The sequence below is a fragment of the Mustela nigripes genome, chromosome 15 (assembly GCF_022355385.1).
Source record: "Mustela nigripes isolate SB6536 chromosome 15, MUSNIG.SB6536, whole genome shotgun sequence".
Classification (NCBI taxonomy): domain Eukaryota; kingdom Metazoa; phylum Chordata; class Mammalia; order Carnivora; family Mustelidae; genus Mustela; species Mustela nigripes.
This window is the reverse complement of record NC_081571.1, coordinates 16,918,166-16,937,153: the sequence shown is the minus strand read 5'-3', so window position 1 is coordinate 16,937,153 and position 18,988 is coordinate 16,918,166. Positions and strand designations below refer to the sequence as shown.

At 33.8% G+C, this 18,988-nt stretch overlaps 1 protein-coding gene across 3 annotated transcripts in view; it reads right to left on the bottom strand.

The window, feature by feature from the left end:
* Positions 1-18,988, bottom strand: part of NBEA (neurobeachin) — a 682,324-nt gene that overhangs the window by 210,671 nt on the left and 452,665 nt on the right. For all 3 annotated transcript variants that reach the window (XM_059377712.1, XM_059377713.1, XM_059377714.1), the window contains one exon: positions 16,545-16,669. In XM_059377712.1, coding sequence (XP_059233695.1) covers positions 16,545-16,669 — 125 coding nt within the window. The remainder of the gene's footprint in view (positions 1-16,544; positions 16,670-18,988) is intronic.

Here is an 18,988-nt window from a genome sequence, read left to right as displayed (position 1 = left end):
CTTCAGCTACCGCCTTTGGAGGTGGTGATGATTCTAAAATTATCTGAATAGCAAGTAAATTTATATATATAAATATATATGAATATATATATGTACATATATATATATATTTGTATTTCATATCACTTGAGGTTGGAATTCAGCCTGGAAGAGAATGTAATTTACTGTATTCTAGCCATAGTATTAGTATATAGGCTTCAAGGAAGCAGCATTTCCTGGGAAAATACCTACACATGTCATAAGGTGTGGTGGATATATTCCTGAAAATGGGAGCCTAATAAATCACTCCTGCATGGTAGTGTTGTTATCACAGTTCTGGGGACTTATAAAGTGTCTGTGTACATATGCAATTGCTCTCCAAATCTTGCCATGACTTTGGCCAAAATGCCCTCCAGTTAACAATTAACAATACTTTTGGTCATTCTCCCAGGCCCAATATAGGACTTCTGACGGCCCATTACGGTCTGTGGTATCTGCTCAACCATTGTTTTGGAAGTACATTTAGCTGCAGTAACACTTGCATTGTAAAAGTGTTAGTCTCTTTCATTGCAACTTGCATGCTTCTTTTAGTTAGTGACGCAGAGCCAAGTCTGTTCACTAAAACATTAATAAGTTGGTTCAAAAGTAGCACATATAGGAGTAAAAAACACACGAGGAACACAGTCATAACACAAAGGCACCGTAGAATGTAACTGTCACAGAGGTACAGTCTGTCATCCTAGCTCTGACTGGAAAACAGCATTTAGAAAGCATGGCTAAAATATAGCATCACAGCATCAAGTAATACATTGTTAAATATATATTTTGATAAGTACTTCAGAAACAAACAGTATTATTACAACTCAATGCTACATGGCAGGTGAGGGGCATTAAATGGGTTATATGTACATTTTTCTCTCACTGGCCCTCAGATAATTCTTACTTCTGGAATAAAAGACTGAGAACTGATTACTGAATGCTCCAGAACCTTATCTTAATTTTATTTGGTTTCTTGATGATATAAAGCCAGTGAAACAGAAATCTTCCGGGGGTATGTATCCTTATAACTTGTTTGCTTCTTGGGTAGTAACTTAATTTAAGAAGCTCAGAGCTTGTATCATCTGAGAACAGAAGAGGCGAATCCAGTCATTAACAACTGAGAAGCCTCTCCTGAAGTCCTTATAGCCATATTTCTATTAGACATCTGCAGCTGGATAACTGAATGAATCATCTATTAGTTCCCCACCTGTCCCGATTTTGATCAACCCACTTAAGCCACGAACCTAGGGGTCATCCTGGTGACTGCCATGGCCTGGGCTCAGGCCACCATTGTTTTGGTCTGGAGGTCTTCCATAGCTCCATTATTTACACCATCCCGCACATTTTTGTCAGAGTGATTATTACAAAGCAAAAATAAGTGGAGGATATTTGCCTTCTGCATAATGTTTCCTCCCAATCAACAATACTCAATGCAAGGCTTATATGATAGGAGTCCCAATCTACACTCCTTAGCATGGCTGAGCCAGGCCTTTTATCCTCTCAATACCAGCTTTGCGTTATCTTTTCTCTATCATCAGCAATATGAACCATTTATAGCTCCTCAAACCTTCTTACCTGGGCTAATATTATTCCTTCTATATGGTGTATTTCTTCCTTTCTCCTTTTTGGGGCTCATTCCATTCGATCTTCCAAACTCACCTTTGTTGGGGGCCTTTCCTAGCCAACTGCTCTGTACTTTCACAGTTGACACAGAACTCTACCACACTGTACAGGTGTTATCTGTTATGTGCTTGTCTTCTCCACAGGGCTCCGGGCTCGTTTCTGCAAGCCTCAGTGTGGGGCACACAGCAGACTTGTAACAAACATAACCCAAACTGAGTTCAGCTCTACCCACTCTGTTTTCTTGTTTCTGATTTCTTAAGGTAAATTTGTGTGCCTCTTCCTTGATGATTTCATCACACCTTATAAATCCTATTACTGCAGTTATAGCAACAAGCTTCAGTCTTTGCTTCCTTAGTTTTCAGCACACTGCCTGGCACGGAGCGAGCCCTCATATCAGCTAAACAAATGAATAATCTGAGACATAGAAGTTACCTCTGGATATTTCTTAACCTGAAAATCCCAAGATTTTTCAGAAAGTCCTGGTGATTTGCCTCCAGTTTGGGGACCAATTGGAGAATTTATGTATTTACATGAAAGAGAACTTGGTTCTTTATATGAAATAATCAATAAAATTCCTTAAGTACGAGTCAGCCTGATAAAACAAATTTCCCCTTGTGGACAACCATGTTTAATCTGCTTTGTCATTAAGAAAAGGAATATACATTACTCTTGTGTTATTAAAATTAAAATCTACAAATAAAGTCAATGTAGTCAAAGAAAGGTGAGCTCTGAAATGTGTATTAAGCAGCTTTCACTTTTATCCTCTCTGGTTTTAAAACAGTAAAACAATTATGTCTTTAAGAGGCATATAGTAAGCTGATCCATACCGACACTGAACTCACCATCCCTGTTGAAGTGTTATCAGTCTGTAGCTCAGTAAACTTTCTGATTTTATGGTACTGCACGAAACATTTATCTAAATTAAAGTGTACAAGATCCAAAGGTGCATTTCAATCATAATATCTTCTATGAATTAGAGTTTCATTCATCAAAATTACAAGTAAAAAGAGGTAAGGTCTCAAAGGGCTGTCTCATTACAAGGCTTATAAACACTGTCCTTAGAAAGAATTGGTTTAACACCCAACAAATCAAAATCTGATTGGGAAGAGAATTTCCTTGAGATAATCTATCTTCACAAGACATGTTGGACTGAGTGCACTTCTTGGCCTCTTTAGCCATTCATCAAGAAATTAACAAGCGAATACTACAAACCACCAGATCTCCCTGTGATCTGAAATTGTGAATTATGTGAATTTGAAAATGTGAATTATGTGTAAAAAGTTGGATAGTATAGGCATATATACTTATTTACTAAGAAGACATCAAAATGCCATAAATTAGGAAGGTTCAGAAGTAATAAAATACCACCAAATTATAGATTAATCCAAATCCAAAATTATTTTTACATTATTTTCCATATCGTGTGACAAATAACAACTACAGAAAAACATTCTATACTCATAAGATTTCTTAGTAAATATATATGCTTGTAGTTCTGTGGGTAAAAACATTATCTAGTATAGAATAATGTATTAGACAAAACTAAATAAAGTTCTTCTTTCAATAAATTTATTTTAACAAATAGGATCCATAGAAACAAAGTGTATTTTAAAACCAAAGTAACAAGAGAACTAAAATGTTTCTAGGATTGTTATTATACTCTAATAATTACTCTATAATTATATTATTATTATATTGTAAATAAGTATGTTAAAATATAGAAATGACAAGTTGGAAACATTAACTTATCTTTTTTTTTTAAAGATTTTATTTATTTATTTGACAGAGAGAAATCACAAGTAGATGGAGAGGCAGGCAGAGAGAGAGAGAGGGAAGCAGGCTCCCTGCTGAGCAGAGAGCCCGATTCCGGACTCGATCCCAGGACCCTGAGATCATGACCTGAGCCGAAGGCAGCGGCTTAACCCACTGAGCCACCCAGGTGCCCCAACGTTAACTTATCTTAATAATATTCAGAGAATATGTCTATCTGGAAAGTGGACAGTCAGGTGAAGAAGTTATTTTATTTGTTCTTATTTATTGACAAATATAGTTAATGTAAAGAAAAAGACTACATGGTAGTTTATCTGTTTAAGGAATTATTCTATACAAATTCTATACAGCTCTAAAACATCTATACTAATAAAGATGAAAAGTAATTTATAGAGATAGGGAAACCGTAAATAATATATGTGTGGCTAATGCACACAGAGGAAAGATATAAGCCTGTAAATGCCAATTTTATTTTATTTTATTTTATTTTTAAAAAGATTTTATTTATTTATTTGACAGAGATCACAAGTAAGCAGAGAAGCAGGCAGAGAGAGAGGAGGAAACAGGCTCCCCGATCCCAATGTGGGGCTCGATCCCAGGACCCTGGGATCATGACCTGGGCCAAAGGCAGAGGCTTTAACCCACTGAGCCACCCAGGTGCCCCTAACATGCCAATTTTAGCAGAGCATCCGCTTCTTACCAGTTTTGCACTATTATTTATTTATTTTGCATTAAGTATAGAAATATGGCTTTAATTTATTAAAATTTTAATTAAAAATATTAAAAAATTATATAAAAATATGTATGTATGTGTCCATCTAATGTGAGTCTGTTGTGTAAGAATACATTTTCAATTTTATTTGATCTGTGCAATTAAATACATGGTCTATGACTCATGATCTGGCCCCTACTTCTTTAACCTCACTATTTTACCAGTTTGGTACCTTCACATCTTATATTCCCCAAGAGCAGGATGCTTCTGTTCCCAAACATGCAGCACTTTTTCAAGCGTTTAAATCTGACCTATGTAATTTCTCTTACATGGAATTCTCTTACTTGCCTTGTCCTTCAAGATTCAGTGTAGCTAATTACTCCCTTTTCCGTATAAACTTTTATCTTACAAATAAGTCAAAATATATTATCATGATTTTTTGATATTTTTTCTGGAGTCTTTTATTTGGGTATTATCTTATTAAAAATGTGTCAAATATCAAACAAAGTGGCAATCGATAATGTTGAATGAGCTCGTGAAAACAGAAGCCTAATTCATATGGTCATCATTTTATATGCACACTACATAAATTATTTCTCTTTATGTCCTTTATAGTCTTATAAATGCTGAATATGAGCTTTGCAATTCTAACTTTATTTTCCTCCCTAACATCTATTAAGAACATATTTTTAAAAGATATTTAGACCAATCTCTGGACTTCTTTTTCTCAACCTGTGAAAGAGGAAGTAAGTATTTATCAACCAAACTCCCACAGGGTTACTGCAATGTTAAAATGAGACAATGGATACTAAAATACTTTGAAATGTGTGAAAAGCTTACTTATATAATAAGCTATCAAAACGATTGTTAAGATTTTGGTAAAATAGATAAGAAGAAATATTAGAGGAGTTTACTAAGTGTACAACTCAAAACTGAACAAGAATACAGCCAGTGCTTTACTGCTTATAATAATGTGTCTAACATTTATATGAAGGAGGAAAAAAGCAGGCTGATGTGAGGATTAAAAAACTCAAGATAACTCATGCATGTAAGGTCTCAGTACAGTGCCTAACAAACAATGGGTATTCAACAACTAATCTTTCCTTTCCTTCAGTTGCGATTAATCTTTTTCCCTCTGCCATGCTGTCATTACTCTGTTTATATTCACTACAGTGAAATATGAGCCTTCATCTCCTCCACTGATGGTATGCTCCCTGAAGACAGGAAGTATAGCTTGTGGACAGGTCCCATGAAGTGTTTGTGAAATTAAATGGAGTGTAAACAGCTTACATTAAAAAACTGTTTCCTCCCAATAAACATAATATTCATTTAAAGATATTATTAAATAAAACTACACAAGCATCAGTATATTTGACATGTGTTTTTGATTTTCTATATCGGTATGTTAAGATGTAAGAATTTTTAATATCTTAGATATCTGAAGGAAAAGAACAGCTTTCTCAACAAGGTTGTTATCAGAATTTGCTTTAGAGAATTATACATAGATAATGCATTTAATATATACTTTCCTTCTATCACTGGAAGAAAATGGGCAGAAGAGAAATTCAGTTTTATTTCAATTTTGTCTAAATGTAACATCAGGAACAATTCTAATGTTTCTAAACATCTGGAAGTCAGTTTCACAAATGACATTCTTTTGTGAAAGAAAAATTCTTTTCAATATATACAACTTCATGATATTTCTAGCTTGTAAAATCTGTTTTGACAAAATCTACCCCTATGTAAATAAGATAAAATGTTGCAATTCAATGTCAGTTATACTTCAATAATATAAAAAATGCTGCAATTCATTTTCAAACCTAAATGATCTCCTTTAGAAGTATTAATGACATGAATTTCTTGGGGTATTTTAAAATAAAGATTACTTTTTCCTCATTAAAGCTGAAATCAGAGCCACAAATATTTTTATAGAACAGTGCTTTTAGTAACTTTAAGAGAGATTATTTAATTTTCACTAAAAACAAAAGATTTTAAGATAAATGTAACTCTCAACTAATTACATTAGATATGGTGACATGTTATCATGCAATAATAGGTACGAATCAATCTACTGCTGAGAAGTTTATAATGTCGAACATTTCAAAGAAGTTGAAAGAACATTTTTTACTATATTGAGAAAACTATGACTCAAAATATATTATTCTGACCTTAACAAGAAAGCATGTGTGTGTGATATATATCACACATACACATAACATACTTTACTATTTTAGTAAAAAGTAAATTTGTTTCATTGTCAATAATTTAAATTCAAAATTAAATTTTTTGCTTGCCTTTATACACAGACGTAGCATTTCTTTCCTCAAAAAAAAAAAAATAATGCTGACATAAAAGGAGAGACCTACTAAAGACTAAGGACTAAAAGAAATCATGTTTTATATAGAACAGTATTCAAAAAACCCTCATACTTTGCAGTAGAAACATCCTAATGATAAAAGCCTGTTAGTGATACTGAATGAAACACTACTAATAGAATGACTAGAAATCTCAGGTATCTTTTCTTCTCTTTTATACCTAGTGCTGAGTCAGGAGACTCACTTCATCAACACAAAGTGATTTTACGAAAGCAAGTATTTTCACAAATGAAATAGATGGTTTTTATTTGCTGTTTTAAATATACTTTAAGTAAAAATCTGAATGGTTATTGACCAGACTTAATAAACACAGAGAAGAAATCCAGACAGTTCTCAGCCACCAAATTCCTCCTTTCTTAGTTGTGGGTATTTTAATCTGAATACATTAGATTTAACTGTGGTTCCCACTTCATTTTTGCTGACTGAGAATATATTTAATAACCGAACGAGGTATTATCCAAACTACCAAAAAACTAAAAACCCAAGATACCAGGCTTCAAATTTATCATGAAATTGATTCCAAAATAGTAATCCTTGCCTAAATAAATCATTGATGTTACTTATGGTCCATTTTAGCACATTCTTATAGCACATAAAATCAGAGTCTGTGTTTTTACCAATGAAGAACTTGCATAGACTTTTGTTTCAAACTAGACAAACACTATATCTGCAGGTATGCTTTTCTCAAAGAAAATATTCAGTGGAATAGTAAAATGCAGAATTAGCAGTATAGGCATTAATTAAGATAAAGTGTTCACAGAAATTATTCTAAGTGGTAAATTCTTATTCAGATTAGTTATGCTTGTAAACGATTTGCTGGACTATAAGAAATAAAATAGGAAAATGGCTACCTAACATCAACAGTTATTGCTCAGTGGAAAAGGACATCAAGGACACTTGCAAGTAAAAGAATTGGATCAATATTAACGTGATTTTCATTTCATGCTTCCCCAACTCCAGTAAGCTGACAATATACTCTGATTATGTGAACTGCCTCAGAGTAACACAGAAAAGGTTATTAGAGCAAGAGGTGGAAATGGAATGCACTTTTTATATTGACAGGCCTGCTAATAGAGTATACTGATTTTTCAAGACATGCAATGCATTTTTACAATTTGGTTCTGACAGCAAAAATGGAATTTCATTTATTCCTAATTCAAAATATTCATATGTAAGCAATATTTCTTAGAGCAGACCAACAAAGGGAATATTCTCAAATAGCATTTTGAACTGAAAAAAATGCAATTAAAAAGGTGCAAGAAAATATTATTGAATTTAAGTGCACCACTATATAAGTATAAAATGCTAACTTAATAAACTTCTTAATGGAGTGAATGCAGAAAACTGCATTCTGTGCTTTTTAAAGGAAATTTGATAAATCATATTTTAACAATATACATGATGATAAATGTGGAATCCCTGTGCATTTTAGACTGGATATTACTTGAGAGGCTTTTGATTAGCCATGAAGTTAGAATAATTTTTAAATATTTGAACTAGGATTTTATTATATTCAAAATCACATGGCACACTTTACTTGTGGGAAAAAATGCTAAAACATATAGAAAACTTGGGGCAGTTTGGAAACCTCTAAATATCATACAAAGCAGAATGATGCATTATTCATCTTTGAATAATGGCTCCTATGTTAAAATGCGCTTAGAAAAAGAGTAGTATGAAATTAAGTCCATCGAAAAGAGCAAAATAAGCTATGTTTACATGGTTGTAGTGACTTTTATCCTTGTTCTGTACTTCTCTGGCATTTCTAGATTTTCTACAACAAGCATGTTTCTCTTCAGGAAGGAAAGAAGGAAGGAAGAAAAGAAGGAAGAAAGGAAGAAAAAAGAATTAAAGAATCTTTGCATGATAGTCAGGAGGAGTAGATGGTAGATGAGTAGTAGAATGGAAGAAAGTTCTGGCTCTCCTGGGAATGAAAGAAAAGATGATTAGGGCAACTTAAAGGAGGGCTGAGGGGGTGGGCACGCTTCCCCGGGCAGTGGGTGGTATCAACCTGGGGAATGATGCTTGTTTTTTCTTCAAAAAGCCTGTCACACACTTCCATGGGCAAAATTTCCTTTAAAACCCTGGGAAATGGGAGTAGGAGGTATTTTGGCTAGATAAGCAACTGGCTCAGAGACATGGGGAAAAAAATGTAATAAACAAAAATTTCTTTTTAGGTATTAAAAAAATTGGAATAGCTAAGAGGTCGGAGCTGATATTGGTTATTTAAAGCACTTTTAAAAACACCCAGAATATTTTAAAGTACATTTTTGTAAATGACACAGAAGTGCATTCTATAAATGACACTAAGTTCATCCGTAGTGATATGATGTGTCTTTATGGATTGTATATCTCTATAGGATACAAGAGTAAGCCAAAATTTAACAGGTAAAGTTTAAAGTGGGGAAATGCTCAATAACGCTCTTGCAGTTAAGAAAATTCCAAATGTACCAACAGGAACACACTGTACAGTAAGAGAAGGGTGTTGAGACTGAGTTTTTGTTCTCTCTGCCACTTACCAGTTAGCATGTCACCTAACTTCTCTGGTCTGTCATTTTCTGAAATAAAAACTCGTTAATGGCTCTACCTAGTGAGAAGTCCTTGTACAAAATGGTTTCTAACAGGTCTTTCAGCCTCATTTTGTACTATGTCCCCACACTGTCCTGTGTTCCATCACACACCACCATCTTGCACTCCCAGGACACATTATGTCATGTGGTGTGGTCCCTTGCTCCACATGGCCACCTTCTCACCTACTGGCTCAGGAAGATCTCTATTCACCCTTTCAAGGCCAGCTAAAATTTATTTCTTCAGTTAGGCAAACCCCTTCACTGAGCTCAGACAGCATTTTATACACATCAATAAAAAATATTTATCATAGTGTGCTGTAATTATCTCTAAATGCCAACTGTGTATACACTTAGTGAAAAATTAGTCTAAAAGGATATAAGTAAGATTATGAACAGTTCTATGCCACTGAGCAATAATATAATTTTGTCAGCTCTCTATCTTACACAGCCTTTGATGCTTTAAGTGGAAATAAAGTGCTGGCATAAAAAAAAAATTCAAAATTTGAAAACACCATATTTGTAGACCTCTTTCACAGGACTCCCATCCTTCAATGTTATTACTGAAAATGATGAAAATATGTGGCTAAAATACCATATGTATACCTTGAAATTAATCAATTATCAATTAAATTGAAAAAGCAGCAGTGAAAAAAAAAAAAAGAAACCCAGCAACTAAATGCACAAAATTGAATTAATGTGGATACTCTAAATGAAATAAATAGAAGATATCATTTCCTGTTTTCAAGTGGTTTATATCGCAGATTATGACACATCTAAAATCGAGTATTTTCTGAAATCGTTATGAAGTGGCTGAGCACAAAAAGCAAAATATTGAGGCCATTTAAAGGAATACGTTAGGCTCTTTTATGCCTTCATGTCTTGGTAATTTCTTTAACTACTGCCATTCCTGGCTTACCTGATCTTCTCACAAGACAGTTCCTAAGTAGTTACTTGTGCAAAGTCTACTCCAACTCACCAGACTCAGAGTTAGTCACTCTCTCCACCTGTGCTACTTTATGAATGACTATGACTACCTCTGTCTATGATAACTATTTCTCCTCAGTAAACCAGGATTTTTTAACCTTGGGACTAGTGACATTTAGGGTTGAATTTGCGTTGTCATTGTTCTGTGGAAACTCTCCTGTGCATGACAGGATATTTTAGCAGCAGTCTGTTCAGTAGATGCTCATAACACACGTGTACCTCCCCAACTGTTACAAAGCACCACACTACACTGTGTGCTCCTAGAAGGTAGAAACTGTCTCAAACTCTGAGGCCAGCATTTAGCACACGCTTAGCATGCAGAAGAAATTCAATAAATGCTTTTAAAGTAGTAAGGTTATTGATTTTTTTCTGAATGTGTTTAAAGCCTACCATCTGAATCTTCAACACAAAACGGAGTTGTTAGAACATTTGTTTTTTGTGTTTTTTTAAGATTTTATTTATTTATTTGACAGAGAGATCACAAGTAGGCAGAGCAGCAGGCAGAGAGAGAGGGGGAAGCAGGCGTCTTGTTGAGCAGAGAGCCCAACTCGGGGCTTGATCCCAGGACCCTGAGATCATGACCTGAACTGAAGGCAGAGGCTTAACCCACTGAGCCACCCAGGTGCCCCATAACATTTGTTGATACAAAAATGTTATATAGTCTGTGAAGTGGATTTGATAAGAATATCTTACAATTATATAATTTGTTTTAATTATTTTAAGAGACTATAAGAACCGAAGGGTAAAGGGGTGCCTGGTGGCTCAGTGGGTTCTGCATCTGGCTTAGGCTCAGGTCATGATCTCAGGGTCTCATCTTAGTGGGGAGTCTGCTTCTCCCTCTCCCTCTGACTCTCCCCAGTCTTGCTTTCACTCACTCATGTGCTCTCTCAAACGAATAAAGAAAAAAATCTTAAAAAAAAGAAAAAAAAATCAAAGGTTGAAGAGAATGCTATGATATTACAATATGACACTGGCACCAAAAAGAGCTGAAAGATGGTCCCCTACATTTCTTTTCCTCCCTCTCTTTTCGAAGAGTTTTACATCATTCAATTTTCAGTGAAATATTTTAACCATAATCAGATCACCTAGTTCATTCCAAATATGGAGAGTTAATTAATAATACACCAATTAAAATGGAGTTATCGAGGAACAGTATGTTTGCTAGTGTTTCTACACAAGACGAACAATAGGCTATTAAGTAAAGAAATCAAATCGTATTTCTCAAATATGATAATAACTGTAAACTCTTAAAAAAGAAGTCAGATAATTAGCTTTTTTCTGAACAATTTTTATAGATGCATTAGAATTTTTTATTCTCAGTGCTTTCCTTATTTCTGCAAGTAGCACATTACAGTAGCCATGCATATACCGTCAAAACTAATTTAATTCCAGATTCATTACAGAGCTGTTTTTTATTCATCAAGGTCATATCTTGATGGCTTCACAAGCTTAGATAAATCAGGTGTTAAGGAGACACATCTCTGAGGAACCTAAGGATGTTCTCATTTGCAGTTCTCAGCATATCTTATTATTTATTGCCAAAGAAATGACTGATTAACTTTGTCATCTTTGCTTCATGTTTTTTTTTCTTCCAGCTGAAGCAGTCTGCCCTCTTCTGCAATGCCCGATCAGACCTATTTAAGATGATGTCTTTGATCACAGACATGGGGGAGTTTGCAATCTTAGGCTTTGATGAAACATTGTTCCACTATAATTTTATGGAAGGGAAACAGAGTTTTAAATGATAATCGACAGTCACAAAGACAACCAAACTTATTAGGATTCTGCACTATCCTTTGACAGCATCATCTTTAAGCAGCAAAAATGTACCAGAAGTTGACCACTTCAGGTTTTATTTAAACATATAAACAATATACAAAACCTCCCTTTTCAATCATTTCCTCATTAGCTAATTTGTCCCAAAGAAGAAAGTTAGAAGATGTATTTATGAGTTTGAAAATATGTTCTTTATATTCTTCCTTATGGTCTGAAAATTCAGTCATCAATAAAATTTGCACTTATATGAAATTTTACCATTAGAAAATACCTAAATAATATACTGAATACATATAAAATTAGAACATTAAGCATCAGGAAAAAATCGCATGCCTCTAGGTTTTTATTAATCACATTCCAACACCAAGGTGGAAAGTATATCAAATCACACCAAATCTTTTGCACATGACAACCTCATAAATTATTCAACTCATTAGTATTACTAAGAAGCATGAAAAACTCCATCAGTATTAAAGATGTTTTCCAGCAGAAAAAGGTCAACCAAAAGTTTTAATAATGAACTTGAAGGAAAAGCTTTCCAAAGTCAATATGAAACAAAATTATTGTCCTTTTTGTCTTCTTGAAAATACAGCCAATTCTGATTATTTGCTCATATAAAAGAACGCCCTGTTAATATATTTTCTTTGTGACTCCACATAAATTGTCTGAAAAGAATGTTCAAATTATGGCTAAATGTTCCTGCCCATCCCATGAAAGTTAACTAAAATTTAATGTAAATATCTGAATTTAGAGAAAAATCAAATAATTAAAAAATTTTTAAAGAAAATATTAAGTCTGCTAGTTCAGATTCAGTTCTCTTACATGAATCCAGGCTCACAGTGTAGAAACTGAGTATGCCAGGAACGAACAGAGAGACCTGACCAGTGTTCAAATCCCAGGGGCTGCTCTGATGGCCATGTAAGTACTCCCTATCGATGTAATTGAAGATTACCTCCTCACCTGTACAACTTGTTTAAAATTCTGAAAATTTTGATCACTGATTCAAACACTTCTAGCCACAATGAAAGTTCCACTCATAATATTTCCTTCTGTTCCTAAAAGAATTTTTTTTGCCACAATGTAGAGGAATACAAATTTTTTTTGACCAGAGATTATAGCAGAGTTTCTGTGTATTTAATGCTCAACTTTCAAGTAAGAATGCATAGGGAAACTGAAATAGTGTCAATATTTAAAATAGAGGAAGGAACATATTGAATTTCAATTTGTCCTACAAGTCCTCTCAAAATGTGGAGGTTTGTACAAAAAATATACCTTTTCTATGTCTACACAAACCAAATCATTCAATCATTTGGGTGTTAGTCTACATACCACAAGACTCTAAGATACTTAAAACATATTTAAATGTTTAAAGGCAGGCAGAGTGGCCAGATGATGGGCAGAATTTTTTACTTTTATATGAATATTTTAGTAGTATGTGAATACAAAAGCTTTATTCAAAATACACAAAATATGTTTTCAATTAAGGTTTTTAACACTTATTTTTATTGGGTGAAGTGCTTTATAATAATTACTGATATTTGTTTCCTATTTCTTCTGAAGAAAGAACTTTATAGGTTAGGAGGCACATTAAGAGCTTGGAGGATGATTCAGTAATACATTTTTCTCTTGGCAGTTTGTAATTCCTATTTCTTTTCTTCTTCTTAAAGATTTATTTACTGAAAGAGAGACAGGGAAGCAGAGAGGCAGAGGGAAAGAGAATTTCAAGCAGACTTCCCACTGAGAATGGAGCCCCATGTGGAGCTCATGACCCTGAGATCATGACCTGAGCTGAAATCAATAGATAGATGTGTAACGGAACCACACAGATGCCCCACCTCCTTCTATTTCTTTGAACAGATCACATCAGGGAGTACTCTCCCACTCACTCTTCAGAATCCTCCACATTTTAGTTCCTACTGTCTACATGGTTCTAAAAGTCCACTGATGTGAACTGTGATAAAGGCTGAAGGGGTATGCTCTTCAATTGTTTTGCAGGTAGAATTGTTTTAGTTCTCCTTTGTCTTCCATCACATGACCTTAATCCAGAAAAAGGATGTGATAATAACTTTGGCATGGGTACCATATAGCTTTCTTGGATGTTTTATGGCATACATGTGGTCTTTGTTCTAGATATGAATAAAATAAAAACATGCCCCTGTTTCCTTCTATCAAAGAACCCAACTCAGGAGAGATAGTAAGTTCTGAATACTGATGATGATGATTCAGTATTTAAAATTCATAAACTGCCACATATTTTAAAATACTCTCATACCACACACAGAGAATATTTAGTATCACCCAGAGCTTCCTTCAATTTTCAAAGTTAGACTACTATTTTAAGTTTAGGTTCATTAACAATAGATACTATATTACCAAAACCTGACAACCAGATGTCTTAAAAGATTTTAAAATTTGTTTCTGATAGGCTTTAACAATGGTTTAAGAATAGAGATATATAAATTAAAGCATCCACTTTTACAGAGAATCCCAATTTTTTTTCTAACACTCTCTTTAAAAGAACCTATAGAATGCTGAATGTAGTAAAATGTGGATCCTATATAATTAAACCTTTGGCAACTCATCATCACAAATAATATCAATTTAGCCTAACTCTATAAATTATCTCTAGAGTTTTCTATTTTCTTAAAACAGATTCTTTTTTTTTTTTTTTTTAAGATTTTATTATTTATTTGACAGACAGAGGTCACAAGTAGACAGAGAGGCAGGCAGAGAGAGAGGAAGGGAAGCAGGCTTCGCTGCGGAGCAGAGAGCCCGACGTGGGGCTCGATCCCGGGACCCTGGGGTCATGACCTGAGCTGAAGGCAGAGGCTTTAACCCACTGAGCCACCCAGGTGCCCCTAGAGTTTTCTGTTTTCAAATGGGATGAATTCAAACAGGATGAGTTGGTGAAAAAGTCTAAGTTACTAGGTATATGCAATGAAGTTTAAATTATTTTAAGTTCATATTATAAAGCATGCCACTTGAAGTAGGTATTTCTAAAAATCTCTTTTGTAGAGCATAAAGATAATACCTCATTTTAAGCATAAATACAATACCTCAAGTTAAGTGCTAAATGCCTTAAGTGCTAAAATCCCTTTGGTGATCTCTCTTGCTGATTAAAGAAATCCTCTATAGTACTGGTCTACTGTGAGGTTTTTTCCTAATTTTTTCTATTTTTTTCTAGTATATTCTTTCCATTAGTTACTTTTACTATATAAAGTTATGCTGTGATTTTTATCTTAGGCATAAGTTTCATATGAAATCCTCATGTGTTTATTTAATTATGTTTGACTCTTACTAAGTTATTATATCAATTCACAGACTATTTGCACAAAAAATTGCAAAAGCTTCATACATTTTCTTTTTAACAGGATTAAGTATTTTCTCTGTTTAATCCATCAAGAACATGAATAGTTATGAATGTTTATAAATTACATAAATTTTAAAGCAGATGGCTCACTTATCACATTCAAGTAAATGAAAATTAACATAATAATAACAAAGTAATTGTAAGAATAAAAGTGGTTAATAACAAAAATGAATAAACAGTATTCATTAATGGTATTTTCTGAGTGTATAGAATTTATAAAATTTTGAGATAATAAATCACACTTAAACTTATTAGAGAACTTAAAAAAGGGACAAAACCGTCCTATTTAGATTTCCAGGTAGACAGAAAATATTAATTTAATTTTAAAATGCAGTATTTTTTTTAAAGTATAAAAATATTTTGGTATTTTCTATTTATTATGCCTTTTATTTTTTATTTATTTATTTATTTTTAAGGTTTTACTTATTTATTTGAGAGAGAGAAGATGAGGGGAGATGTCAGAGGGAGAAGCAGACTCCCTATTGAGTTGGAAGCCCCATGCGGGACTAGATCCTGGGACTCCAGGATCATGACCTGAGCTGAAGGCAGTTGCTTAACCAACTGGGCCACCCAGGCATCCCTGTTATACTTTTTTAAAGGACAAATTAGGGTTAGTTCTACTGTGTGATAATTGATATCTTTAAAGTGAGATGGTCTTTTTAAAATTTTATTTGCAACCCAATGAAGGACTGGGAACTTAAATGGACATATTGTAGCAGGATTTTATTTATTTATTTATTTATTTATTTTAATTTTATTTTTTAGACTGAAAAGAATACAATAATAATACAAAATGTTACATAATAAGATTATTAATAAGGCATTTATTTCAGTTAAATACACAAATATGTGCATATATATTCCTAAAAACACCACACATATGTGTATATATATTTCATATATATATATTAACATAGTACACATGAGTGTGTGTACACATATACAAATTATACATAAAAATATTTAAGTCTGAGTATGCGATCACAATTGTATATATTTTTTACACCTTGTGTCTCGGTCACCAAAGTTTAAAAGGCACTGAAAAAGAAATTCACTTTACTCTTGGTTTAGGCTGTATGAGACGGATGGATGTTGGGTAATAATCAGTTATGCCGAGTCTTAAATAGAGTTATATAAACTCTATTAAGAAGATGAAAGGTCTAAAATACATCACAGGCGAAAAACTGGGTTAAGCATCACCTGCATGATGCCGAAGGATAAAGCAGAAGACAGTATTTTTGACTTACAACCTAGAGAATTTTAAGTGCTAGGAAGAAATGAATTATCAACCACAAAGAGTCATGTCATATCCAGAATATTTTTGTGTAAGAGGCATTGGTACTGACCATACTCTACTGCAGCTTTGAGAAGGGCTTCAGCATGAGTGGAGCCAAATGCATTTCGAACAAACCGTCTCCTTCGGCGAAGATCATCTTCCCAGTAATCCAAACGCCAGAAATCATGCAGTTGGCTAGGAATGAGGAAATAAACAGTCATCACTATTAATAACAATGTAAAATAGGAAATACATTTTTTACACAACATTAAAGCTTTATTTCCTTGGTCTCAATAGAAAATTAAGATGATTTTGGAGATCTTTATCTTTTACATTTGTGTTTACATACGTTTCCTGTACAAATGACCAAAACTTAAAATAGTAACATTCTCGTATTTTAAGCATTGTAACACTCAGTTATGCTTTCTCTACAATGTTCTTCCATCTACTGAAAACATTAATCATGGGGAGTTTAGTAACAAATGCAGCATCAAATTACAAGTATTAATGGCACAGTTTTCATTCTTTTACACTGTTTTTAACAAGGCTTGTAAATCACAGGATAGACCTCACTACAAATAGTTTGCAATTTAATGACCATGGTTTCTTAGTAGACTGAATTAAGAACCATAAAATATTGCCCAGTTGGATTTGGTGGAACAATGATTAAAATAATGTGCTGAAATATTCATTGAAGTAATTCCCTGCTGCCCACAGCAACCTGAGAAAAGTGCAATTTTATCCATTATTAATAATACTGAATTAGAGCTGCAAAAAATTCCAGTATGTGGTAATTGTCTTGGTAAATTATTATTCTAACACTAACAGAGTCCTTGGATGATTTTACCGCTTTCAGCTAATATAAACTATTAACAATCATAGCCTTCATTGGGTAACATTGCCTAAACCATGTTATGCTCTAAACCAATATTAAAAATCCAAGAGATAGTTCAGAAGATACTGAAATCTGTTCATTGTATATCAATGGAATGTTTCATGATATAATTTTTGTTTTCAACTTAATTTCAATAAACACTGGTGATAAATGCCACTGTTTGAGAAGTCTGTTTTTCTCTATTTACAGTATTTGAAGTACCATACTAAAGAGATAATATTCTAATTTTCCTGAGCAGCACTATTCATAAAAACACATAAAATGCTTTCATAAAAGATTTGATTTCATTTTTATTTTGCCATTTATTGGAAAAAATACTACATTTGATTAAAGCTGTAACTATGTATGTTTTGCTCTTCATTGTTTCTCTAGTGCAAAGACAGAACATACTGTTTTTTATACAATGTTTTTAATAAATATTCAATGAATTAATTATACCAATTTGGTACTTTGGAGATATACAGACATGTACAGTCACTGAGAACAATAATTTACTTTTGAAAAACATTTTGGATTGTATAACTATATAATTTTGTTTTCCACTACTTAATTATAAAATAACGTAACAAGGTAAGGGCTATACAAAACGAATATTAAAATTATAAGGCGAGGATGCGGAGAAAGGGGAACCCTCTTCCACTGTTGGTGGGAATGCAAGCTGGTGCAGCCACTCTGGAAAACAGCATGGAGGTTCCTCAAAATGTTGAAAATAGAACTGCCCTATGACCCAGCAATCGCACTATTGGGTATTTACCCTAAAGATACAAACGTAGTGATCCAAAGGGGCACATGCACCCGAATGTTTATAGCAGCAATGTCCACAATAGCCAAACTATGGAAAGAACCTAGATGTCCATCAACAGATGAATGGATCAAGAAGATGTGGTATATATACACAATGGAATACTATGTAGCCATTAAAAGAAATGAAATCTTGCCATTTGTGACAACATGGATGGAACTAGAGCGTATCATGCTTAGTGAAATAAGTCAAGCAGAGAAAGACAACTATCATATGATCTCCCTGATATGAGGAAGTGGTGATGCAACATGGGGGCTTAAGTGGGTAGGAGAAGAATAAATGAAACAAGATGGGATTGGGAGGGAGACAAACCATAAGTGACTCTTAATCCCACAAAACAAACTGAGGGTTGCTGGGGGGGAGGGGGTTTGGGAGAAGGGGGTGGGATTATGGACATTGGGGAGGGTATGTGCTTTGGTGAGTGCTGTGAAGTGTGTAAACCTGGTGATTCACAGACCTGTACCCCTGGGGATAAAAATATATGTTTATAAAAAATAAAATTAAAAAAAATAAAATAAAATAAAAGAAAAGAAAAAAAATTATAAGGTTTGACGTATATTTGAATATACTTGTTTTTCTATACATTGTAATTATAATAACTATATTTTTCTGAAAGAAATAAGGATTATAAGTGCCTCTGTCACTAATTTAAAATAGGACAATTTCTGGGGCAGGGGGGTGGCTCAGTTGGTTAAGTGTCCGACTCTTGATTTCAGCTCAGGTCATAATCTCAGGGTTGTGAGATCAAGTCCTGCACTGGACTTCATGCTGGGCATGGAGCCTGCTTAAGATTCTCTCTTTCCCTCTCCCTCTGCCT